Source organism: Falco biarmicus, chromosome 3 (genome assembly GCF_023638135.1).
Source record: "Falco biarmicus isolate bFalBia1 chromosome 3, bFalBia1.pri, whole genome shotgun sequence".
Classification (NCBI taxonomy): Eukaryota; Metazoa; Chordata; class Aves; order Falconiformes; family Falconidae; genus Falco; species Falco biarmicus.
The window spans coordinates 115,236,105-115,256,545 of NC_079290.1; the positions used below are offsets into that span (position 1 = coordinate 115,236,105).

General features: G+C 59.8%; 2 protein-coding genes across 10 annotated transcripts; both read right to left on the reverse strand.

The window, feature by feature from the left end:
- Positions 1 to 1,003: 1,003 nt before the first annotated feature.
- On the reverse strand, positions 1,004 to 1,961 carry SFN (stratifin). The gene has a single exon (XM_056332225.1). It carries the CDS (start codon positions 1,786 to 1,788, stop codon positions 1,048 to 1,050), a length of 741 nt encoding a protein of 246 aa, XP_056188200.1. The 5' UTR covers positions 1,789 to 1,961; the 3' UTR covers positions 1,004 to 1,047.
- Positions 1,962 to 4,733: 2,772 nt separating this feature from the next.
- ZDHHC18 (zinc finger DHHC-type palmitoyltransferase 18) lies at positions 4,734 to 19,746 on the reverse strand. Of its 9 annotated transcripts, none has more exons than XR_008820870.1 (10): positions 19,438 to 19,745; positions 16,805 to 16,965; positions 14,776 to 14,925; positions 13,235 to 13,372; positions 12,735 to 12,783; positions 12,190 to 12,292; positions 10,498 to 10,607; positions 8,940 to 9,039; positions 6,426 to 6,518; positions 5,387 to 5,526 (listed from the first exon to the last, which is right to left on the reverse strand). XR_008820870.1 is itself a non-coding variant. In XM_056332399.1 (9 exons), the coding sequence occupies exons 1-9, from the start codon at positions 19,692 to 19,694 to the stop codon at positions 5,116 to 5,118; spliced, it is 1,404 nt and encodes a 467-aa protein (XP_056188374.1). In that variant the 5' UTR covers positions 19,695 to 19,746; the 3' UTR covers positions 4,734 to 5,115. The 9 variants fall into 9 exon arrangements, 7 of the variants coding, with proteins under 7 accessions (XP_056188374.1, XP_056188375.1, XP_056188373.1 ...); XR_008820869.1 differs by having other exon boundaries at positions 5,389 to 5,526; positions 5,814 to 6,518; XM_056332399.1 differs by lacking the exon at positions 6,426 to 6,518 and having other exon boundaries at positions 4,734 to 5,526; positions 16,805 to 16,890; positions 19,438 to 19,746.
- Positions 19,747 to 20,441: the final 695 nt, after the last annotated feature.

Sequence of the window (20,441 nt, forward strand, 5' to 3'; positions counted from 1 at the left end):
AGAACTGCCGAGCTTTCACCCGCTCCAGCACGTCTGGACCTTGACGGGGACATTCCCACCCCAAGGACACCCCAGGGCTTGTCCCCATGTCGCTGCCGCTGCTGCTTTTGGGGACCCTCCTCCTGGGATGCAGAGAAGGGCTGGTGCTGGAGGACCTGGGAACCTGCACAAGGGCCTCGGTGCCAGGTTTTGGGGTGCTGTGGGTTTGCACCAAGGGGGTGGGACACCCCGCTGCAGGGGGGGGACCTTGGTGCACCCCACGGAGCAGCCAGCGCTGCCGACAGCCTCACCCCACAGCGGCAGAGCCCAGCCGGTGAGCCCTCCCGTGGGCTGTGGTTTTGCAGCCACCAAGGGATGGGGCTCACTGGGTACCCTGAGACCCCGGGGGGGGCTCGGGAGCAGCCGAACCGGTGCTGCAGATCCCGGGGGACCCGGCAGGGTGGGAGGGAGGCGAAGCAGGTGCCCGGCGGCGGCGGGAGCTGCCCGGACACGTGCGCAGGGGAGAGACGAGGCAGACCAGAGGCAGGCATGCAGGAGACGGTTTATTGGAGACGCACAGAGGCTTTGGCAATAGCAACCCCCCCCTTCCCGGGATGGGGGGGCTGCCCGGACCCCCCCTTTGCCCCGTTCTGGCCCCTCACCTCCTCCCGTCACTGCTCCAGCCCTTCGGGATGGGGGTTTGGAGCCAGCACATGCTGGGCTGGTTTCCCCCACCTAAAATGTTAAATATGGAGGGGCTGGCAGCCCTGGGGGATGGAGGCACCTCTTCTCCCTCCTTTCCCCCTCCCCAGAGCAAAGGATTGGGGAGAGGGAGAGGTGGGGGGCGGCATGCCAAAGCCACCCCCACTCCCGGCATCCAGGCTGGGGGAGCCATGGGGGAGCTGAGATGCCTCCCCACCCCCCCCCACCCCCCGAAAAACCAAAAACAGGAAAAAAAAACAAAAACCAAACAAAACCAACAACAACAACAAAAAATCATGAATAGATGCCGAAGGGACTGGAATGGGGGGGCAGGTGGGGGCCGGTCCCCGGCTCCACGGGGGCCGTTCAGTTCTTGGGCTCTTCGCCAGCCTCGCCGCCGTCTTCTCCAGCGCACTCGGCTGTCCATAGCGTGAGGTTGTCCCTGAGCAGCTGCATGATGAGGGTGCTGTCCTTGTAGGAGTCTTCGCTGAGCGTGTGCAGGTCCCCCATGGCCTCGTCGAAGGTGGTCTTGGCCAGGGAGATGGCCTGGTCGGGGGCATTGGCGATCTCGTAGTGGAAGACGGAGAAGTTGAGGGCCAGCCCCAGGCGGATGGGGTTCGTGGGCTGCATCTCCTTTTTGCTGATGTCCATGGCCTCTTGGTAGGCTTCCTGGGCGTTCTCTATCGTCTTCTTGCGGTCGTCGCCGGTGGCCACCTCGGCCAGGTATCGGAAGTAGTCACCCTTCATCTTCAGGTAGAAGACCTTGCTCTCGGCATCGCTCGCCTTCTTGATGAGATACTTGTCCAGCAAGGCCAGGACGTTCTTGCAGACGCCGTTCAGCTCCCTTTCCACCTTCTCCCGATACTCGTTCACCAGCTGTGCTTTGTCATCCCCCTCTTCGGTTTTGTGCTCGATGCTGGAAATGACCCTCCACGCTGAGCGCTGGCACCCCACCACATTCTTGTAGGCGACGGAGAGGAGGTTGCGTTCCTCGTTGGACAGCTCGTCCCCGTGCTCCACCACCGCCTTCATGAAGTCTGCCATGTCCTCGTAGCGCTCAGCCTGCTCGGCCAGCTTGGCCTTCTGCACTTGGTGGTTTCTTGCCATGGCTGGGACGCGGGCGCAGGGCAGACGCTTGGGCGAGGAGCGGGGCCGGGAGCCGTCGGAGCCTCTGCTGCGCCCCGCTGCCGGGATTCGGTTTTGGCTGAGCGTCGGAGCCTCGAGCGAGAGCAGGAGGAGCCAGCGAGGCCGAAGGAGTGTCCTTCTCCTCCTCCTCCTCTGCTTCCTCCCTGCCGAGCCCGGCCTTAAAAGGAAAATTGCGGTGAATCATCGCCCGCAGGCGGCGGGCACTGGGGAAGGGGCGAGGGGTGGCCAACGCCCTGCCCTCCCCATGTCCCTGGAGAGGGCTCGGCGGTGGGTGCAGCACCCATGGATGCCCTGGGGGTCTCCCTCCAGCCAACACCCACCCCAGGACCCACGGAACGCCCGTCCCGCTGCTAAAAGTCCTTGGAAGGGGGACAGCGGGTTATTGGGGGGTGGGGGGTGTGTGTGTGTGTGTATGTGGAGATGTGGCAGCATTCAGCTCTTCCCACCCCCCCCCCAGAGAAATGGGCCACAGGGTGTGTCAGGTCGTAAAAATTATTTCCTCCCCCCCCCCCCCAAAAAAAAATCATATCACTGTCATTTTTAATATGGTGATTAACTTGCCAGTAATTGTGAGGGCTTGACGGGCAGGTATTTATTCCCACAGGTGGGGAAACTGAGGCAGGAAGGCTCAGCCGCGGGAGGGGCCGCCCCGCAGCAGGGCTCAGTCGTGGGACCAGCCTGACCCCCCCAAACATCCCCTGGTGGGGCGGCACCACCGTGTGAGCCCGGAGACCCCAGCCCCACTGCACGGGGGGCTCCTCCAGCCCAGGGCTGCACTGCCCCAACCCAGCACCGCGCCAGGGACTTTTTTTCTCATTTCTCAAGCTGTAATTGAAGAGCTGGGGGGATTGTTTTTTTTTTGTTTTACAAGTGTTTTTTTTTTAAAAATTATTATTATTTTTTTGGACACAACCTGGCCGTAAGTGCTGGTGGAAACGCGGCGCCCCGATTAGGATCTCTGCTTCGCGTTGCGCTGCAGTTTCACTCTCATCCTGCTCAAGCTTGTTGCCACACGCCGGGCGCTGGCGAAGCTTCGGCATCGCCGCCTGTGCCAAGCCCCGGCCCCGGCTGCCATGCGGGAGCCATGCGGGGCGGGCAGGGTGGAGCTGGTGCCCAGCGGCATCGCGCCAAGGCAAAAAGGTGTTGGGATTTTTTTTTTTTTTTTTTAAAGCAGCATGACTCGCTGCTTTACTCATCCCTGCAAACAGCCCCGGTGCCAACCTGGCCGGGAGTGCCTGGCCCCGTGGCATCCCCCCACCTCACTCACGTGGGGGGGGGAGATGGATGCTGGGGACGGGGGGGGGACGGGGGGGGGCGCGAGAAAGACCTGTGGGTGCTTTTCCCAACCGCATGCAGCCCAGGACACCCACCCCCCCGCCCAGCCTCCGTCCTGCTCTCCCCCCCACCTTCACAAGGGCGATTCGGGGCTGCTCACCCCCTCCCAGGCACGTGGGGGGTCTGGGGTACCCCTGCCCGTCGAGGGGCTCACATGAGGCAGCAGCACCAGGGCACCCAGCTGCCCCACGGCCCCCCGAGCCGCCCCACGTGCCAGCAATGACGGGTGTAAGGCGCCGTGGGAGCGGGTGATGCCCGGCTGAGTCAGGAAGAGGCATTTCCCGAGGGAACGGCCACACGGGAGCCCACCGCCCGTCTCCCACTCCCCACCCAGCGGACACGGCTTGGGGGAGGCAGAGCCACAGAGACCCTCTAAGAGCATCAAGCGAATGCAAAAGCGTCTATAGAGGGGCTGGGGGCGAAGCGGGCAGCCCAATGTGCCCCTTCCTCTAAACCCACCCCCTTCCCGCGGGAGAACACGGGGCAGCAGCCCCAGGTGGGGGCTGGGCTGACCTGGCAGCCCTTGGAGCAGCAGAGCTGTATGTGGTCAGGGTCCGCAGCCCCCCGCCCCGGCTTCAAAACCTGGGGCTGCTCCCGCACCAGCCCGGCGGCTCTTGGGCTGTTTAATCCTGCGCCGGCTCCGCTCTGGGTGGGCTCCGTGGGGAGACCCCGGCCCCGGCAGGACCCCCGGCAGGATGGAGCTCAGCTGGGGTGTGCGATGGCTCGGCCTGGGCTCAGGCGCCTGCCGGCAGCCCCCGCCAAAGGGCCTGAGCTGCTGCCAAATTTTGGCTGCAACGGGCTGAGAAGAGGCTGCAAAAACATTCTGCTCTACCGGTTTCGTGCAAATCGGTGGGTGGGTGAAGGGAAGAGCCCCGAATCGCTGCGCAGAGGCTGCAGGTGAGCTCGGCTCCAGCGTCACCCCGCGGAGCACCCGTGGGTGCCCTGAGCGCTGAAGAGCAGCACCAGGAGCTGGGGAGGGGGGGATCCCCAGCTGAGCCCCAGCCCCGGGGACACTGCCCAGGCCAGCGTGCCTCCAGCCCCCATGAGCGGAGCTGGCAGTGCTGCAGGCAGGCGCGGGCTGGGTGCTTGAGCGGCTCCGTGACGGCAGGCAGGAGGCAGAGGATGCTCATGGCCATTCCCAGTGGCACTGGAACGATGTTCACAGCCCACCCAGCCATCCCACCCTCAACGCTCCCTGGGCTGTGGGGATGCTGCCGGCTCCTGACACTTCAGGAGGGATGAATTTTGCCAGGGGTGCTCCGCGTGCCCCGGGTCCCACAGGCACTGCCCATCACTCCTTCCCCGGCTCTCAGCGCCTGCCCTCGCCGCTGTACAAGAGGGTGCAGAGCCACAGAAGGCTGAGACTCGCCCCAAGGCCACGGCTAGTGCCACAGCTGACTTTAGGGAGCTCTGGGTTGCTGGCCCCGTGGCCAGCGTGGCCGATGGCAGGGGGGTCCCAGCCCGCCGTGGCTCCGCTGGGCTCTCCCGCCCAGTGGAGCACTGGCATGCCCAGGCAGGAGCTGCAGCGAGCAGCTCCCCTCCGCCGGCAAAGCAGCAGCCAGACGCTGGCGTACAGTAAATAGGAGGAACTTTTATTTCGTTACAAAAGTAAAAGGCATAAATAGACGGTGAATCCTACTGGGCTCTACGCTGGGCTCCGCAGCGCTGCTCCCAGCCCGCTCCGGGCTGCAGCCTCCGGCACGGCTGGGCAAGGTGCTGCGGCACTCGAACCCCCTCCCCTAAAACTAGAACAGGAAAGGGGGGAACGGGCCGGGGGGGACGGTTTGCAAGGGTAAACTGACCACAAACTAACTCCCGTCCGGAGAGGAGGGTCTCTGGCGCACACGGCTCGGAGAGGGGCTGCTGGGGCGCAGTGTGCCATGCCACCAGCTCAGCTGTAAACGCTCTGGCGTGAAGCCCGCTGGTTTCGCAAGCCCGCTGGAATGCCAACCGCTATCTTCCAGCATCTACGGGAGGGGAGACACCTTCACTGGGGGTGAAGCTGGTGGTTATGGGGAGCCACTGGCGGCCTGGGCTCGGCGGCGTGAGTCCATCCAGCAGCAGGAGACAGCAGGAACTCCAGTTATTGCACTCGGGTGGGACGGCTGTATGGCTTTGAGCTTTGAACCCGCGGGACGGCCATCCCGGCTCCCGGAGGGGGGTTGGAAAAGCTTTTCCTTGTGCATGGCCGCTTTCCCCCCTCTCTTGCGGCGGGAGGGAGGAAGGGGCAGCCGCGTAGCCCTGGCGAGCGGAGGCACTCGTGGTGGTCGTGGCTGTAGTCTCGGGTGCTGCCCGCGGTGTCTCGGCTCCCCGTGGGGTGCTCCACGAGGGGCAGGGGGCTGGGGGCCGCCAGGGCTCTTGGTGCTGGATCAACCCGGTGCAAGGGAGAGGAGAGGGGAGGAAGAGAAAGAGAGCGTTAGTGCCAGAAATACACGAGCAAGAAGCGGTGGAGAGCAGAGCAGAGCACCAGGCTCAGTGGCAGAATGGGGAGATGGCCCAGGACGCAGGAGAGCGCTGGCAGCCAGCGGCAGCGAGAACGCGGCAGCTGAGTGGGCAGGAGCCCAGGGGGTGCAGCAGGGAGGGTGAGGGGCAGTTCCGCAGCCCACAAGGGAAGCAGGGCTTTGTCACAACGTGCTTTGGAAGGAACTTACCATGGCCACGGGTGTGCCAGAGGAGGAACCTGGTGCGACAGAGAGGAGAGGCAGAGGGGGACGGAGGGGAGGGATTGCCTGAACCACAGAGCGGGTCGGATTAGAGATCTGGTCCAGGCTCCCACTCCTCTACTCAGGCCACAGCTCACACACTCCATCTCTGCATCAGTTGGGGGCTTCCTCCGATCCCATGGGGGCAGCTCCACTGAGCACAGCTCACCACCACGTACCTCCCGGGCTTCCCGAACCCTCCGCCCGAAGCCTGAGCCGAGCCTCAGCCACACCGTTTTCCAACCACCACCACACACACACCACCCAGACCGGGGGGGCTCCATCTCGTACCAAGCCCCAGCACCAAGCTGGGGGACACCGTCCCCCTCTTCTCCCCAAGGCTGCGGGCAATCCCTCTGCCACGCAGCCCTGCACGGAGGTGGCACAACACAGGGCTCACCGCCCCTCACGCTGGTGGGATACTGGTGGGATGGATGGGGGACATGGCACACAGATGTCTACACAACTGGAGGGTAACGGGCTCCGTGGACAGAGCTGGTCATGCAGTGGAGATGAGATGGGTCGCTTGAGTGGATGAGGGAGAAGAAAGCGCTTCCTTACCAGCTAACCCTCAGAAAGCAGGGCTAACGTCCAGGGAGGGGGCAAATCCCGTCAGGCTGTGCAGGAAATGGCAAAATCCTGGCAGGCATCCTCCTGGGGAAGACACCAGAGATTATCTACCCCGACAGCAGCCGGCAGGGCCAGCGTGGGCTGCGTTAGCCAGTGGGGACCACAGCTCCTGGCACAGCCCTGGACTGAGCGCAGGGGCTGGGGAAAGGATGCTGAGGTGACGGCTTCTGCAGGAGGGGGACGGGCGAGTGGATGAGACCCTGTCCAGCCTGGAGACGTGGGACAGAAATATCCCTTCACTCCAGCGAGTCACAGCTAAGCATCCCTCGGAGCCCCATCCTGCAGGAGGTTTTCAGAGCTTCCAGGCAAGCCCTGGGCGCGATGGACTCCAACTGCCACCTGACAGATGTTAAATACCAAGGCACCTGCCCTTTTCTATCTTAAAGGAATAAAATAATAACCCAACCAATTAACTCTTTAAAAATATAATTTTATTACATTGAGGAACAAAGGAAACCGTTTTAAATGAACCCCTGATCATCCCCCCCCCCCCCCCCCCGCTCCTCACGCCCTAGCCCCACATCTGGCCCTAGAAGGGAGCGGCAAGGCTCCCTGAGGGCAGGGACAAGCCCCGCTGGGGACACCCCTGCAGGGGAAGCAGGGAGGGAAGGGCAGGGTGGCCTCTGGGATGCAACACGGGCAACACGCCCAAGCACCTGGCCCAGGAGATGGCACGAAGCTGCAGGACCGGGGCGGCTGGCGGAGCAGCACCGGGATCTGGCCGGGTGGCGGGGGCCATCTGCCGGGATCCGGCAGAAATTCAGCACCTGCCGCCACGCTCTCACCTCGGTGGGGAAGGTAGAGCTGGTGGCCACAGCAAAGGAGCACCAAGAGCTCTGTGCAGCCAGCCAGAAGGTCAGGAGATGCTCGTGCCTGCACCGTCCCCCAGCGCGCCCCAAGCTGCGTGGGCTGGCGCAGTCACTGTGTGCCAAGCGCGACGCTGGTGGGTTCAGGCTGCCCCCCCGAAACGTGCTGCCTCTGCCTGAGGTTGAAATACACGTGTGTGACCCCCAGAAACCTAACCGGGCAGCTCGATGCTGCAAGCCTCCGCCCTGGTGCTAACCAACGCTACCTGCACCGAATATAAAACGTTCTACGTAGAAAAAAAACCAAAAAACCACCCTACAAATTGTGCAAAAATATCCAGCAGCTTTTAATAACATGATTCAAGTATTGCTAACAAGGTCTGTGACTCTCCCCTACGCACACTCCAGTGTCAGTGACGCAGAGCTGGCTCCTCGGCCCAGCTCCTCCGTGTCTCTGCAGGCACGGAGCGATGCCCACGATGCTCACGGCTGAGCCCAGGCACAGGGGAATCGCTCCCGAGCCGCTGGGAACAGCCCTGCTCCCGCCTGCCGGCCAAAAACCCAAACCAAGGACAACGTGAGGTGATCAGAGACCAGCACCAGCTCACTGCTCCCTCTGTGAAACCCCGCCTGGGAAGGCTGCGACCCTCAGGAATTCACACACTTTGCTGTTGCCTTTTGGTCTCTTACAGACAGGACAGAATCGGGCTTTCCTGGCAAGCCAAGGTTCCCAAATCTTACAACTGCAGCCTGGCCAACCGGCATCTCACACTGAGAGCCACAGAACGCTGCGTGTTTCTTCCTCCCCATTAAAAGGAGGGTCACCCTAACCTGTGTCCTTGCCGCAAAATGTTGTCTTACTGACTGGCGGGGCCCAACCATAAAGAGTTCTTCAGCAGCTGCTCAGTGACCAGCCAGAAAATAGGACCGACAGCAGCTGAGACATCTAGCTAGCTTCCACATCTGCTGGGAGCCAGAGTCTTCCCAGCTGAACAGCCCCAACTTACCAAGGCACAGCAGCTTCTGGAAAAGAGAAGCCACTCGGGCAGCAGCTGAGGCGAGAACCTGGCCGTTAAGAGACAGAACGGCCCTTCCACGCTGGCACAGGGGAGCAGGACGCATTCACGGAGATAACAGGGATAGCAGGGGACTTGCACCTCCACCAGACCAGAAGACGAGGTGTGACAGCCCAGCTCAGCGTGGGAACCATCTAACAGTCCCCACCTCCCACCCTTTCCCACCTCATCACTCCCGGCAGGACACGCAGCCACCCCTGGAGCAGATGCTCCGGGCTCAGAGGTCTGGTGGCTCCCCAGACCTATTTGCTTCCTAAATGCAGCAGGGACCCTCCACTTTCTGCACCAGTCTGAGGGTCTGGCACGCTGCTGGGCTTTACCAGGCTGAAGTCCAGACAGGGCACATCACAGTGAAACGAATAAACAAAAAAATAATAAATAAAATTAAAAAAAAAAAAAAAAAGGCAACGTATGGCTCAACTGAGTCTCCGACAGCTCCGCATCGCAGGGCTGTCCCGCCTGAGGCCAGGGAGATGGTAAGAGGGGCAGGTACCGGCTGGAGCAAGGTGCAGGCACAGCAGGCACTGGGCTACATCACAGCACTGCTAGGGAATGCCTCCTACCATACTGGTGTCAGTTTTGGCTCCAAAGGAAGGGATTTCACTTTTAGGACTGGACGGGGTCCCGACATCTGGCTGGATAAATCCTCTTCTGTCTATCAAACTGGAAAACAGAAAAGGGAAAAGCGCGAGGGGAGAGGAGTGAAGGAAACGGAGACTCCGTCCGCGAAGAAGGGAGCTCACAAGCCACAGAGAGGGCTCTCCTCGTGGGAGCTGCCACCCAAAGCGTCGGCAGGAGCGCGCTGGGTAACACAGTCCTGCCCATTAGACAAACCACAGACTTTATCACACAAGCCACCAAACAGCCTTGGGGCAGCTAAAGCTCTGGGTCACCACAAACCCAAATGGGAACCAGCAAAAGGTCTTCAGAACAGGAAAACAACATGAATGAGGAAAGAATCGGGAGCAAAACGCTGTTCTCCTCTCAACCTCCCAGCAAAGAGCTCGACTCCCTGAATCTGTGGATTTACCATCTCTGAATGGCAGCACTGGCATTTTGGCACCTCCGAATCCAACAAAAAGCCTGGGGGCACTTCAGAGAGCAGGGCCAGATGAGTCGAACACACCGATTCTCGCTGCACAGCCTCGGACACCCTCCCCTGCTCTTGTGTTACACCGGGTTAGCACCTCTGAGATGCTCCACATAAATCTAAACTGGATCCACTGAATAAACTTGTCTGAAGGATCCCCGCATGCCCTGGGACAGGCCGGGAGCTCCACGCACAGGGGGACACCAGCCTGGCTCTGCCCTATTGGTCCCTCTCGTGACAAAGCAGCGATAATCCCGTGCTCGCAGGTGGAACCACAGAATCATTTAGGTTGGAAAAGACCTTTAAGATCAAGCCCAACCATAAACCCAGCACTGCCAAGTCCACCACTAAACCACGTCCGAAAGTGCCGCATCTACACGTTTTTTAAATACCCCCAGGGATGGTGACTCTACCACCTCCCTGGGCAGCCTCTTCCAGCGCCCAAAGCTTCCTCACAGCCACAGCAAACTGTTGTTTTAACCTTTGCCCTTGTTTTAACGTTGGTTCTGGTTAACTCACAGGTAAGAGCATTTGGCGAGATGCTGCTGAGCACTTCAGGTACCCTAAGTGTTTGTAAACCCCAGGTGTCCCCACTGCCTGGTGCAGATCTCTGCTGGCTGCTTCCCACCAGGCTCAACCCTCAGAGTACAGGAGGAAAACCACGTGCTAAGTAGTACCGCTACTACTGGTATTTACTGCCGAGCCCTTTGGTGCCGTTACTCTCCCCTTATTGAATTGCAGGATGTGTCTTATCTGCAAGCTCCATGAAACAATTCAAAGTGACCAGAACTCATCAAGCTTAAACACAGGAGAAGCAACAGTTGCATCTCCTACTTAGACACGTCTTGCACCCTTCCTCTGCAGAGACTGGGAAGCTGTTTCCTCCTCCTCCTCCAAGTAGATGTGTTTGTGCTGACAGTGTCTCCCCGGAATCTGTCACTGATATCATAACAGATACATCTGTCCTTTCCACGGCCCCTCTCACGGAGCAGGATGCAATTCCCGACGCCATGGAGGTCAAGGACTCTTACCTGGGATGGAATGGTCCACACAGCACCGCACAGCAGTTTGTGAGGATACTTTTATGGCTGTAGGGATTGGCAAACTCTGAGCCCCTCTTATTTGACCAGGACCCTTTGATCTGAAAGGGAAAGGATACACACAGATTAAGATAGGAACGATGCGACAGCAGATAGTTACACGATAATGGACCTGGTTCAAATCCTTGCCTGAGAGGTGGAAGGCTCGTCTTACCGCAGATGTCCCCCCCTCGCTTCCACAAGCGGGCCAGCTGCAGAAAGGCAGCCAGAGAAGACAGCAACGTGCTGCTCCTGCCTCTGCCAAGGTTCAGCCTTGCACCTAGCAAGCTCCAAAGCTGTGCCCTCCCCGTGGCGCATGGCAACTCGCCAGTGTCCCCATCTTCAGCGCCAGCCTCTTCCTCCTCCTCCCCTTGTTCCCTCCTAGGCTAAAAGCTCATCAGAGCAGGGCTCTGGCTCCTGGTCCCTCCTGGCCTCCTCAGGCTGAACAAACAGCAAGGGGATCCCCCGGCCATGCTGCTCCGGGGGGAAACAATCGCAGCTGTCCCCACCCTGAGCAGCTGTCACCGGGACTGATTTCGAAACCCCGGTCACACCAGGCGTAGGCACACACGAGTGGGCAGATGCTATACCTGGCCTCAGGCCCCCGGCTGCAGCCAACCGTTTACCGTGACATTTCCTCCTCTGGTTTTTACTTCCTCTCCCCAGCTGCAGCATAAGGCTGGCAACGTGGGCAACGCAGCCAGGGAGGCAACGGGCCACGGGCTATGGACCTGGTGCTGCCAGTGCTGGGGTTCAACCTCCGTTAGCTTCACCTGGCACGGCCTCGTGCTGTTCTGCCAGCACCTTGGAACGTAACAGAAAGGTGGAAAGGGGGAAAAGTTTAAAAAAGAAAAAAAAAAAAAGGGGGGGAAGAAAAAAAAAGCCGGAAAAGCGCCGGAAAAAGGGGAAAAGGGAAAAAGAAAAAAAAAAAGAAAAAAAGCAAAAAAAAGACAAAAAGGCAAAAAAGGACAAAAAAAGAAAAAAAAGCGGGGGGGGGGGGGGGCGGAAAAGGGGTGCAAACATGCCTTCTGCAGTGCTGGAAGCTTCCAGCAAGGATTAGAGGTAGGTCTGGCCAGAAGGGTGAATTTTGATTCCCAGGATCTGACAGATCCTGCTTTTCCGTCCCATCTGCCCTGCCCCGGCCACTCACTTGGCCCTGGGCGCCTGCGCCCCCCAGCTCAGGGCCACCCCCACCCGTGCCTGGCACGAGCAACTGACGAGCCCCAGGGACTCGCCCAGGGTCCCAGCGGGAGGGGATGCCGAGTTCAGACCACCCGTGTCCCAGGCCGACACCCAAACCCACCTCTGGGCCCAGCCTGCCTTTTTTCATCTCAGAACTCCTAATTTTAAGCAAGGCCACCCACAGACTGGAAAAAACCACACACGTGACTCTTCTAACGTTTCAGCGCGTGACCCTCACGGCCTGACACTGCCGAGCAAACACGTGTCGCACGGCCCCCTGCCACGGTGGGCTGCTCTCCCCACACCTCCCCAGCCACGTGAAACTGCAGCCCCCACACCTTGGGGACGGGCCGTTCGCTTTGCAGTGGCTTGTCACAGGCAAGGCAGGTGGCCGAGGGTCCCTGCAAACCTCACCTCTGCTTAGGAAGGACCAGGCGGAAGGACAAGCATCCAGGTACTTACATCTTCGTTTGTCGTCAGGTTGGAGGCGACTAAGTAAGTGTGAAAACCTGAGAGGCCCAAAATAGACCAGACTGAGAAAAAACAAATCACCAGCTCCAGCACAGTGAAAAGAAAAGTCAAGGAAGCCTCTGGGAACAAAACCCATCCTGCAAGGAGAGGCAGAGGACCGCTCTGGGAGGCGTACACACACGCCGGGCCACCAAAACAGCCCAGCCAGCTGCCCGTTCCCCGTAACATCCCACCGGCACCCACCAGGCACAACCAGCTCCAGCTGCTTCCCAAACCTGCAAACTGGGAAACAAGTCCGTCACCCACCCTCGGTCCCTGCTGGTGAACTAAAAGCCTTCCCAACTTGGTGGTGATGTCTGCCTACAGGTGAGGGGATGCCTGCCTGCCCCAACCAGGTAGCTGGGGGACTAAATTAAGTTGTGGAAAGCACACCGGGGTGACCCTCTGAAGAGCTCGTTGCACCGCTCTCGTTACATGATTAGCATTGCTGCACCAGTGCTCGCCAGCCTGAGCAGCTGGTGGCGTCAGAAGGATATCTTGCAGGTGTCGTCTTCAGCGTGGTGAGGAATCCATCTCTCTGAGAGCCTGCAAAGCGAAAACGGGACAAGGAACGACAGCCCGTCAGGCAGCCTGGCCTCTCCAGCCAACACTTCACTCCCCAGCGGGCAGCCACCCCGCTGTGGGAATCTGCCTGCAAACATCTGCAGCCTGTAACTTTGCAGAAGTGTCGGTGTGCAGACACGGCTCCAGGAGCTTTGGGACTGGCGGGCAAGTCACCTTCCCCGCAGGTTAAGAGCGGATGCGCCCACCAGCTCATTTGCTCTGGAGGGGACAACCCAGGCACCAGCCCACAAGGTCCCTCTGCAGCAAAGTGCAGGGTGGATCCTGGTTCCCATCAGCCCGAGATCCTGTCTACTCAGGCCACCTGCACCAAAAAGCCTGGTGTAAACCAAGCAGATCTTTCCTAGGCTCTCTCCAATGACCCAGCACTGCCTCGAGCCTTCCTTGCCAGGAGCACGGCACCCATGGTACTTACGCAGAGTGAGGTGGGTGACGACGCAGGCGAAGATGAAGGCTGTCAGGAAGGAGAGGGAGAGGATGAAGGCATAGAAGTAGCGATAGTTGCGCTTCCCCACGCAGTTGCCCACCCAGGGGCAGTGGTGATCAAACCTCTCTGAAACAAAGGGACACCGTGAGGACTCCTGCCACCTCACACGCCACAACAGAGCAAACTCGGCTGAGCCTCCACATACCAGGGGCTACACACCAAGCTTCCACCCGCCACCCCGAGCGCAGAACCTCTCCGCAGCAGGACGTCAGCAAGAAGTTTCAACGGAGCACTGCTGCCTGCTCACATGCCCTTTTTCTCGTCAAAGGCCAAACCCTTCCACTCACCAAACCCTGCACAAACGCAAGCCTTGTGACTGTTAACATCTACTAAAACCGAGAGAGAACAGGGAAAGTGTGGCAGTTTTTCCAGTACCGAGCAGACTGGCTGTGTGCACACAGCAGCGCTGCTCCCTTTCTGCCCGTCAGCTTCCCCCACCTTCTTCGGGGCAGAAAATAATTTTCAAAGTTGAAAGATACGCCTCTAAAACCACAGAAACTGCCTGGGAACCCAGAGCAGGTGCAATGTGTCTGGAAACACTCCCGACTGCCTTCTAATGAAAGGGCTGCATTTCAGCCTCCCCGGACTGCAGCAACCGCTCTGCGGGGCACACCAGCGCAAACAAAACCCACCGCACGCAGACGCCCACCCGTTGCCCCCAGACGGCTCCTCTTCCAACGCTGCCCCAGCCGTGGCTGCTCTCCAGCGTAAGGAGGAGTCACCGCCACCCACGGCTATTCCCAAACACATAACGCTTGCAAGCTCCCAAACTTCTTAACCAGAGCCTTGGGGTCCTGCGACCGCTCGTGGGTCAGCTGTTCCTCGGGCTGCCCTGAAAGGCAGCATAAAACGCAGCCTCCGCATCCACACAACGTACAACCAGGAGCAGCTGCATGAGGAGTAAACTCTCTGGGCACGTTCCTAATCACACACCACCCTGTTGCCAGTTCAAGTTGCTCCGGTGCGGCCAGGCTGTGCTGGGAAACTCCCTGCCCACCCCACTGCAGCTGCCCCACGCCTGCGCCCGTCTGGACAGAGCCATCGGAGGTGTTTCTTCAGGTCCTTGTTCATTCCCTCCTGCCCCATCACACTCTGAGGGCACAGTGAGAGGACACAGAGGAGCTCAGCCGGCATCTACGGCGGCATCTCTACCAGCCAGGTGACAGCAAGACCACAGACAACAAGGAGCCTGCGGCAAACCTCATGTTTGGTGGAAGCCTTAACTGCATTTCACAGGACTGTCCTCCCAGAAGCAGGGAAAGCAGAGACAGGGAGTCTTGGACGTGCTGCCCCTTGCCCTGAGCCACTGCACCCGTGTGGCTTTCATTTCAAATGGGAAGAAGGAAGACCACTCAGTATCTCGCTTTACAATCATTTACAAGAAGCAAAAGCAATTTGTCCAGGAGCATAAAACATGCCTCCCCTGCCCCGCCAAGAGATACCAGCACCTTTCTACTTTCTGGGCTTACCGACACAGTTGTCACAGACGCTGCAGTGAGAGGTGCGCGGAGGGCGGAACATTTTGCAGGTGTAGCAGTACTTGAGTTTCACCACGTACTTGTTTATGACCACTTCCATCGTGCGGGCTGGCGGGCGATATGTAGAGGTACCCATGCTGTCTGCCAAGGGCAAGGAGGGACGGTCAGGCTGCTGCAGGCGAAACTCAGGTATCACCCCAAGCTGCCTCCTGGCAGGGTAAGGGATTGGCACACGCTCCCCTGATTTTAAGCAAAAGCTAAGAGGCAGCTCAGCCCACAAGATTTGTAGCACGGCGGGCAGCCAGGAACTCCAGTCAGCTCCTTGCAGCGTTATTTATGTCCTTTCCTTGTCTGTTCAATGGCAATGATGCTGGGATGCCAAGAGGAAGTAATATCTGCCCAATGCTTTGAGAACATAAAGCAATTTATAAATAGCAGGCATAAAAGCAGCAGCGTTAGTGTGCCCAGTAACACCAACTCAGCTCTGCGCATCCAACAGATCACAACACAAGGAGGCAACATAATCTGTTATTGCACGTGTGGTTCCTCCTGTGCTGTAAGCACCCGAGTTACAGCAACCAGAGCAACCTCCGCAGCAGCCTCCCCTGCCACCTCGAGCACGCAACCTGCCAGCCCGCAGCTGGAGCCACCGCCGGGCTCAAGAGGCTCATTTCCATCGCAGCGGGGGAGGACAGCGAGCAGGTCTCAAGTGCTCCAGGCAGATTTCCTTCAAATTTGACATGTGTGTGTTAGCAGCACAAGAGGATTCCTCCCCCTCAGGGTCGAGACTGAGGATTTTTAGCGACAGCGCAAGTTACGTCTGTGCGTGTTAGCAGTTTCATTATTCACTGGGGACTGGCAGCCGAAGACTGTTTCTCTGCCTAGCAAAAGTGTTTGCAGTTTTGGGGGTTATTCCTTTAGTTTAGTTGCTCTTAAAAGAGCACCTTTCCCACTCTGAAAACAGAGATGTAACAGTGAGCATGCTAAGAGGATAAGAAGTGGATTATATTAACAGGAACAGCTGGCACATGAGGCGGCAACTGCAGCCAGATTACTGCTTTAGGCACTTACAAACAGAAACATCGATAACCACTCTTAAGGATATTTTAGAACGATTTTTAGAGTCAGATGTAGAATTACTGCCTCGCAACTGTCTTCAGTGGGGCAGATTCAAGCTGTCTCACATTAGCTTTGTTAACGCATTTGTTACCATGGGTCACATCAACAAGGTCCCTGATCCTGGATGCACACACCTTCCCGGCCACCACCAAAGCAGTGTGACATAGCAGTTTTTAGATGGGGACAAACATTAGCATACTGTTAGAAACCATTACAACAAAGAAAATCTTGCAGCACAGCAGGCTCAATGGCAAATCATAACCTTAAAAAGCATTCATGCCCAAATTAATTATCCTACATCCTCACCACCCATATTTTGCAAAAGAAGGTATAGTTTCAGATTCCTCAGAGTCTGGAAAACTTTTTAAAGGAACTAACGTGCCGTTACAGAGCAGCATAGGCATTGCTGCTCTGTCTTTGAGAGCCTGGCAGCGTGATTTCAAAAGGGGACTCTGTGCTCCCCCAGCCACTGGTACACGGTCCCTGATGGCATTCACCTTTAGGACGGTGAGGCTGCAAGCTCCGAGCTCTGGGCAGTGCTGCTGCCCACTCGGGTGCTGTCCTGAGGGCAGGAACAGGTACAGCCACGTCCTACCGTACAGGGCTTCACCTGGGAAAGTGCTGGGACTGAACAGAAACGAAAACCACCTCCGCTTCTCTGCGGCTCCTCTCTGAAGCGCTGCCTGCTGCGCTAGAGGAGCCTGTTGCACCTCTCCTGCCGGGACTCATAAGACACTGTCAAGCCTCACAATCTAATGGTCTGGCCTCTTCTCCCCCTAGACAACTGGTAAGGAGCCACGACGCAAGAGAGGAGACTCTCTGAGCCTGAAACACGTGCGTGCACACACATACACGCAGGCACGCACTGAACCCAACACAGGAGAAGGAACAGAAGTCTCACCAATCCGCTTTTCCAGGTCTGCAGCCTCACTTGGGGTGGCTCGGGGCAGGATACCTGGGTCTCTGAAGCTTGTCTGGAGCAGGCAGCTGATGACAAAGAAGAAGAGGACAGCTGCAATGATGGGGATGGCCAGGGTCAGGTGACTGGCAAGGAAGGGGCAGCTGTTAAAAAAAGAAAAAAGAAAAAAAATATTACACTGTTACCAACCATCGCTACAGAACTGGCTAGCAGCTGTGACACTACACACTACAAATCATTATGGGGTAGTGGGCTGAAGTGCTGCTGCTTTGCAGAGACCCCTGGAGCAGCAAGAGCCAGCCCAGAAAACGCTGGACTGGCACTGGGAAGACGGGGTCTTCAGCACAAAGGCAGCAGCGCAAGCCCCTGTATACCTCTTTGCCCTTCTGAAGTCCCAGAATCACATTTCAAAAACCTGTCAGCTGCCCCAAAGCCCGGTCACCTTCTACAACAGCAGCATCAAGAACACATGGAGAAACACCCCAAGCTAAGCAGGGATCAAAATCAGCACGAACGCGATCCCATTTGGTCCAACACGTGAAGCTGAGAGGGAACTTGGCTTCAATTCAACACGGCTTTGCTGTCTCTGGATGACTCGCGTGCCCTTCATGCTGTGCCAGATGTTTGGATGAGGACGCCTTCCAGCGCTGACACTGCTGTGACAAGCCACCAGGCACCTAAGCAGACGATGCCCGCTCCTTGGCTGGCTGTACTAGGCCTGGGGCTGTTTTCCCACAGATGGGAGCAGCACGATCGCGCTCCACATCAGGGGAGCTCCGTTACTTGCGGCGCGACAGGTGAAGCCAGCAGAGAACACAGCTCTTTGGCCAGCACGGTGCCAGAGGCCCCCTCCCGTCCCTCGCCCGGCAGAGGGATTTGCTATTATAAGCACCGCTAAGTACCCAGAGCGGAGCGCAGACAGACAAGCTGCTCGAGCCCTGATGTCTGCGGGCAGTGCCAAGTCTCAGTAATGCTGGGAGGCAGTTTGAGAGGATTAAACAACTTTTGTTTCAACTCCCAAGCTCAGCTGTCCAGAACAAAGCGGCCACCAAGCAACAAAAGCCCTTCGGCCTGAGACCAGCGCTGCTGCCGAGCCCCCCGGCTGTCTCCCTGCCAGAGGGACAGAATTGAGACGGGAGCTTCTTGCCACCCCATTCCTGGGGAAATCTCTGGACACCACCTTCCCCCAGCAGGCAACGAGAAATCACATAAAACCCATCAACTGTAGACACAGGCAAGACGCACTCGCTATCCATCTAGCAAACCGTAACCCACGCAACAGGAGCACACTGCTAAAATAACAACTTGGAAAGCCCCAGGGCATCTCCAACCAAGAAAAGAGTGACTAGGCAAGAAGGGAGGGGAAAGCAGATGTCCTCTGCTTGGCCCCGTGCAGAGCAGTTACTGCGCTAGTGCTGCCCATTAGTTCTGGATGCAGCAGCGAAAGCTGTCAAAGAGGCGCAGATGACACTAAGAAAGGAGTTTTCGTGTCGGGATGCTGTTACTGCCTCCCACAACTGCCTGCCCCTTTCAGCTCATCTGACTTCTCAGAACCTTTAATCCGATCAAATACCTTCATCCCCCCGCCAGCAGGCTCCGGCAGCTTTCCTCTGAGACTGGCGGAGATAAAACGCTGTGATCCCAAGGCAGGCGTGACCCCCCTGCTTCGTACAGCGGCAGGAAAAACGAGCTCCCTTCCCCTCCCGAGAGAAACGGGGAGGCAGGACAGCAGAAGCCCTCGGAGATGTCAGTAGCCAGGAGCACCCCTTCCCCGGCTCCTCCGGGCAGCGCAGGAGCCTGTACCGGGGTGCTCGTACCGGGGTGCTCGTACCGGGGTGCTCGTACCGGGGTGCTGGTGGTTCCCCCTGACAGGGCGCGGGAGTGGGGGGCTCTGCCAGGCCAGCTTTCCAAAAGAGAAGGGAACTGGGGGAGACGCAGCTCCCTCTGCCCCAGACTCTGCTGCACAACGGGGGCAGAGCTCCGGTGCAGACCCCCACGGTGGGACCCCTAAGAATTTTCATAATTTATCAAGCACCTTCAACAGAAACACTGTTCCTGCTGCCTCTGCGGACAAAGTTCTCCAGTCCTGGGGGTCTCCTGCCTGCGGTGCTGGACCAGTTGGGAGCGGAGACTGGGGGGGTGGTGGAAACCTGTATTTAGGGCATCCTGGGAGGATGTTAAACCCCTTCCCGGGGCCAAGGCTGAGCAAAAGCCCAGGGCCCCCCCTCCTGCCCCCCACAGACACCCCTGGGGACAGGCGAGGGGGAAGCAGCGCTGAGTGGGTCTGGGGGCTGCACAGCAGGGAATCGCTCGGGGGGGTGGGGAGAGATACCGGGACTCCCTTGGGGGGTGCCCCCAGCCCACCTCCCTCTCTCCGCCAGGGTGGGGTGCCAGCTGGTCCATGGCTCCCCTCAAAAGGAGGGGGCTTAACGGGGGGGGCCGGGCGCCGCTCAGGACCCCCTGGGGCCGCACCCCAGCAGGGGAGGGGGCCTGACCCGCGGGGGGCCGGGGCCCTGGCACAGCAGCGGGGGGGGGGGGGGGAGGGAGGGGGGGGGCACCCCAGCGCCCCCTGCCCCTGGGGGTGCCCGAGCCCCCGGCCCGCAGCACGGACTCACTCGAAGGCGAAGAAGAGGCCGCTGGTGGCCAGGATGAGGCCGAGGGTGAGCGCGAAGACGCCGCTGTGCCGCGCCAGCATCAGGCGCCCGCCGCAGTAGAAGCGGTTACGGCCCGGGAACACCTCCCACTTCCGCCGGGGCCGCCGCGCCGCGCCGGGACGCGCCGCGCCGGGGGGGGCTGCGGCCGGGGGGGTGCCAGGCCCCGGCGCCGGGGCCGCCGCCCCGGGCGGGATCTGCCGGTACTCGCAGTCCTTCATGGCGCCGCAGCGCCCGGCCCGGCCCGGCCCCGCCGCTCGCCCGGCGGACGTGTCGGCCCCGCCCCGCCCGCGCAGCGCCCCCTGCCGGCCGCCGCCAGCCCCGCCCCGCCCCGCCCCGCCCCGGGGTGAGCCCCCAGCCCCGGGGTGAGCCCCCCAGCCCAGCCCCGGCCCCGCAAACCCCTAGTCCCGGCCCGGGGGTGAACCTCTGCCCAGCCCCGGCCCCGCAAACCCCCCGCCCAGCCCCGGGGTGAGCCCCCTGCCCAGCCCCGGCCCTGCAAATCCCCTGCCCAGCCCTGGCCCCGGGGTGAGCCCCCTGCCCACCCCTGCCCCGGTCCAGGAACCCCCCCCAGCCTCAGTCCCGGGGGTGAGCCCCCCTGCCCAGCCACGGCCCTGCAACACCCCCCCAGCCCCAGCCCCGGGGGTGAGCCCCCTACCCACCCCAGCTCTGGTCTGGCAACCCCCTGCCCCAGCCCTGGTCCGGGATCTCCCCCTGCCCTAGTCCAGCAAGCCCCCACCCCAGTCCCACTCCAGCAAACCCCCACCTCCAGCCCTGCTCCGGGGCAACGCCCCCAGCCCAATAAGCCATATGCATGTAGTGGGGCCAGGCGTGTGCCCAGAGCAGTGCCACGCTGCCTGCAAAGCCCCTGGGGGGCCAGCACGGTGAGCCAGGGCCACAGCCCCCCCACTGCCCCCAGCGCTGCCCCCCGGTCCCCTCCGCTAGCCTGCTCCCAGACATGGCCCACGCTG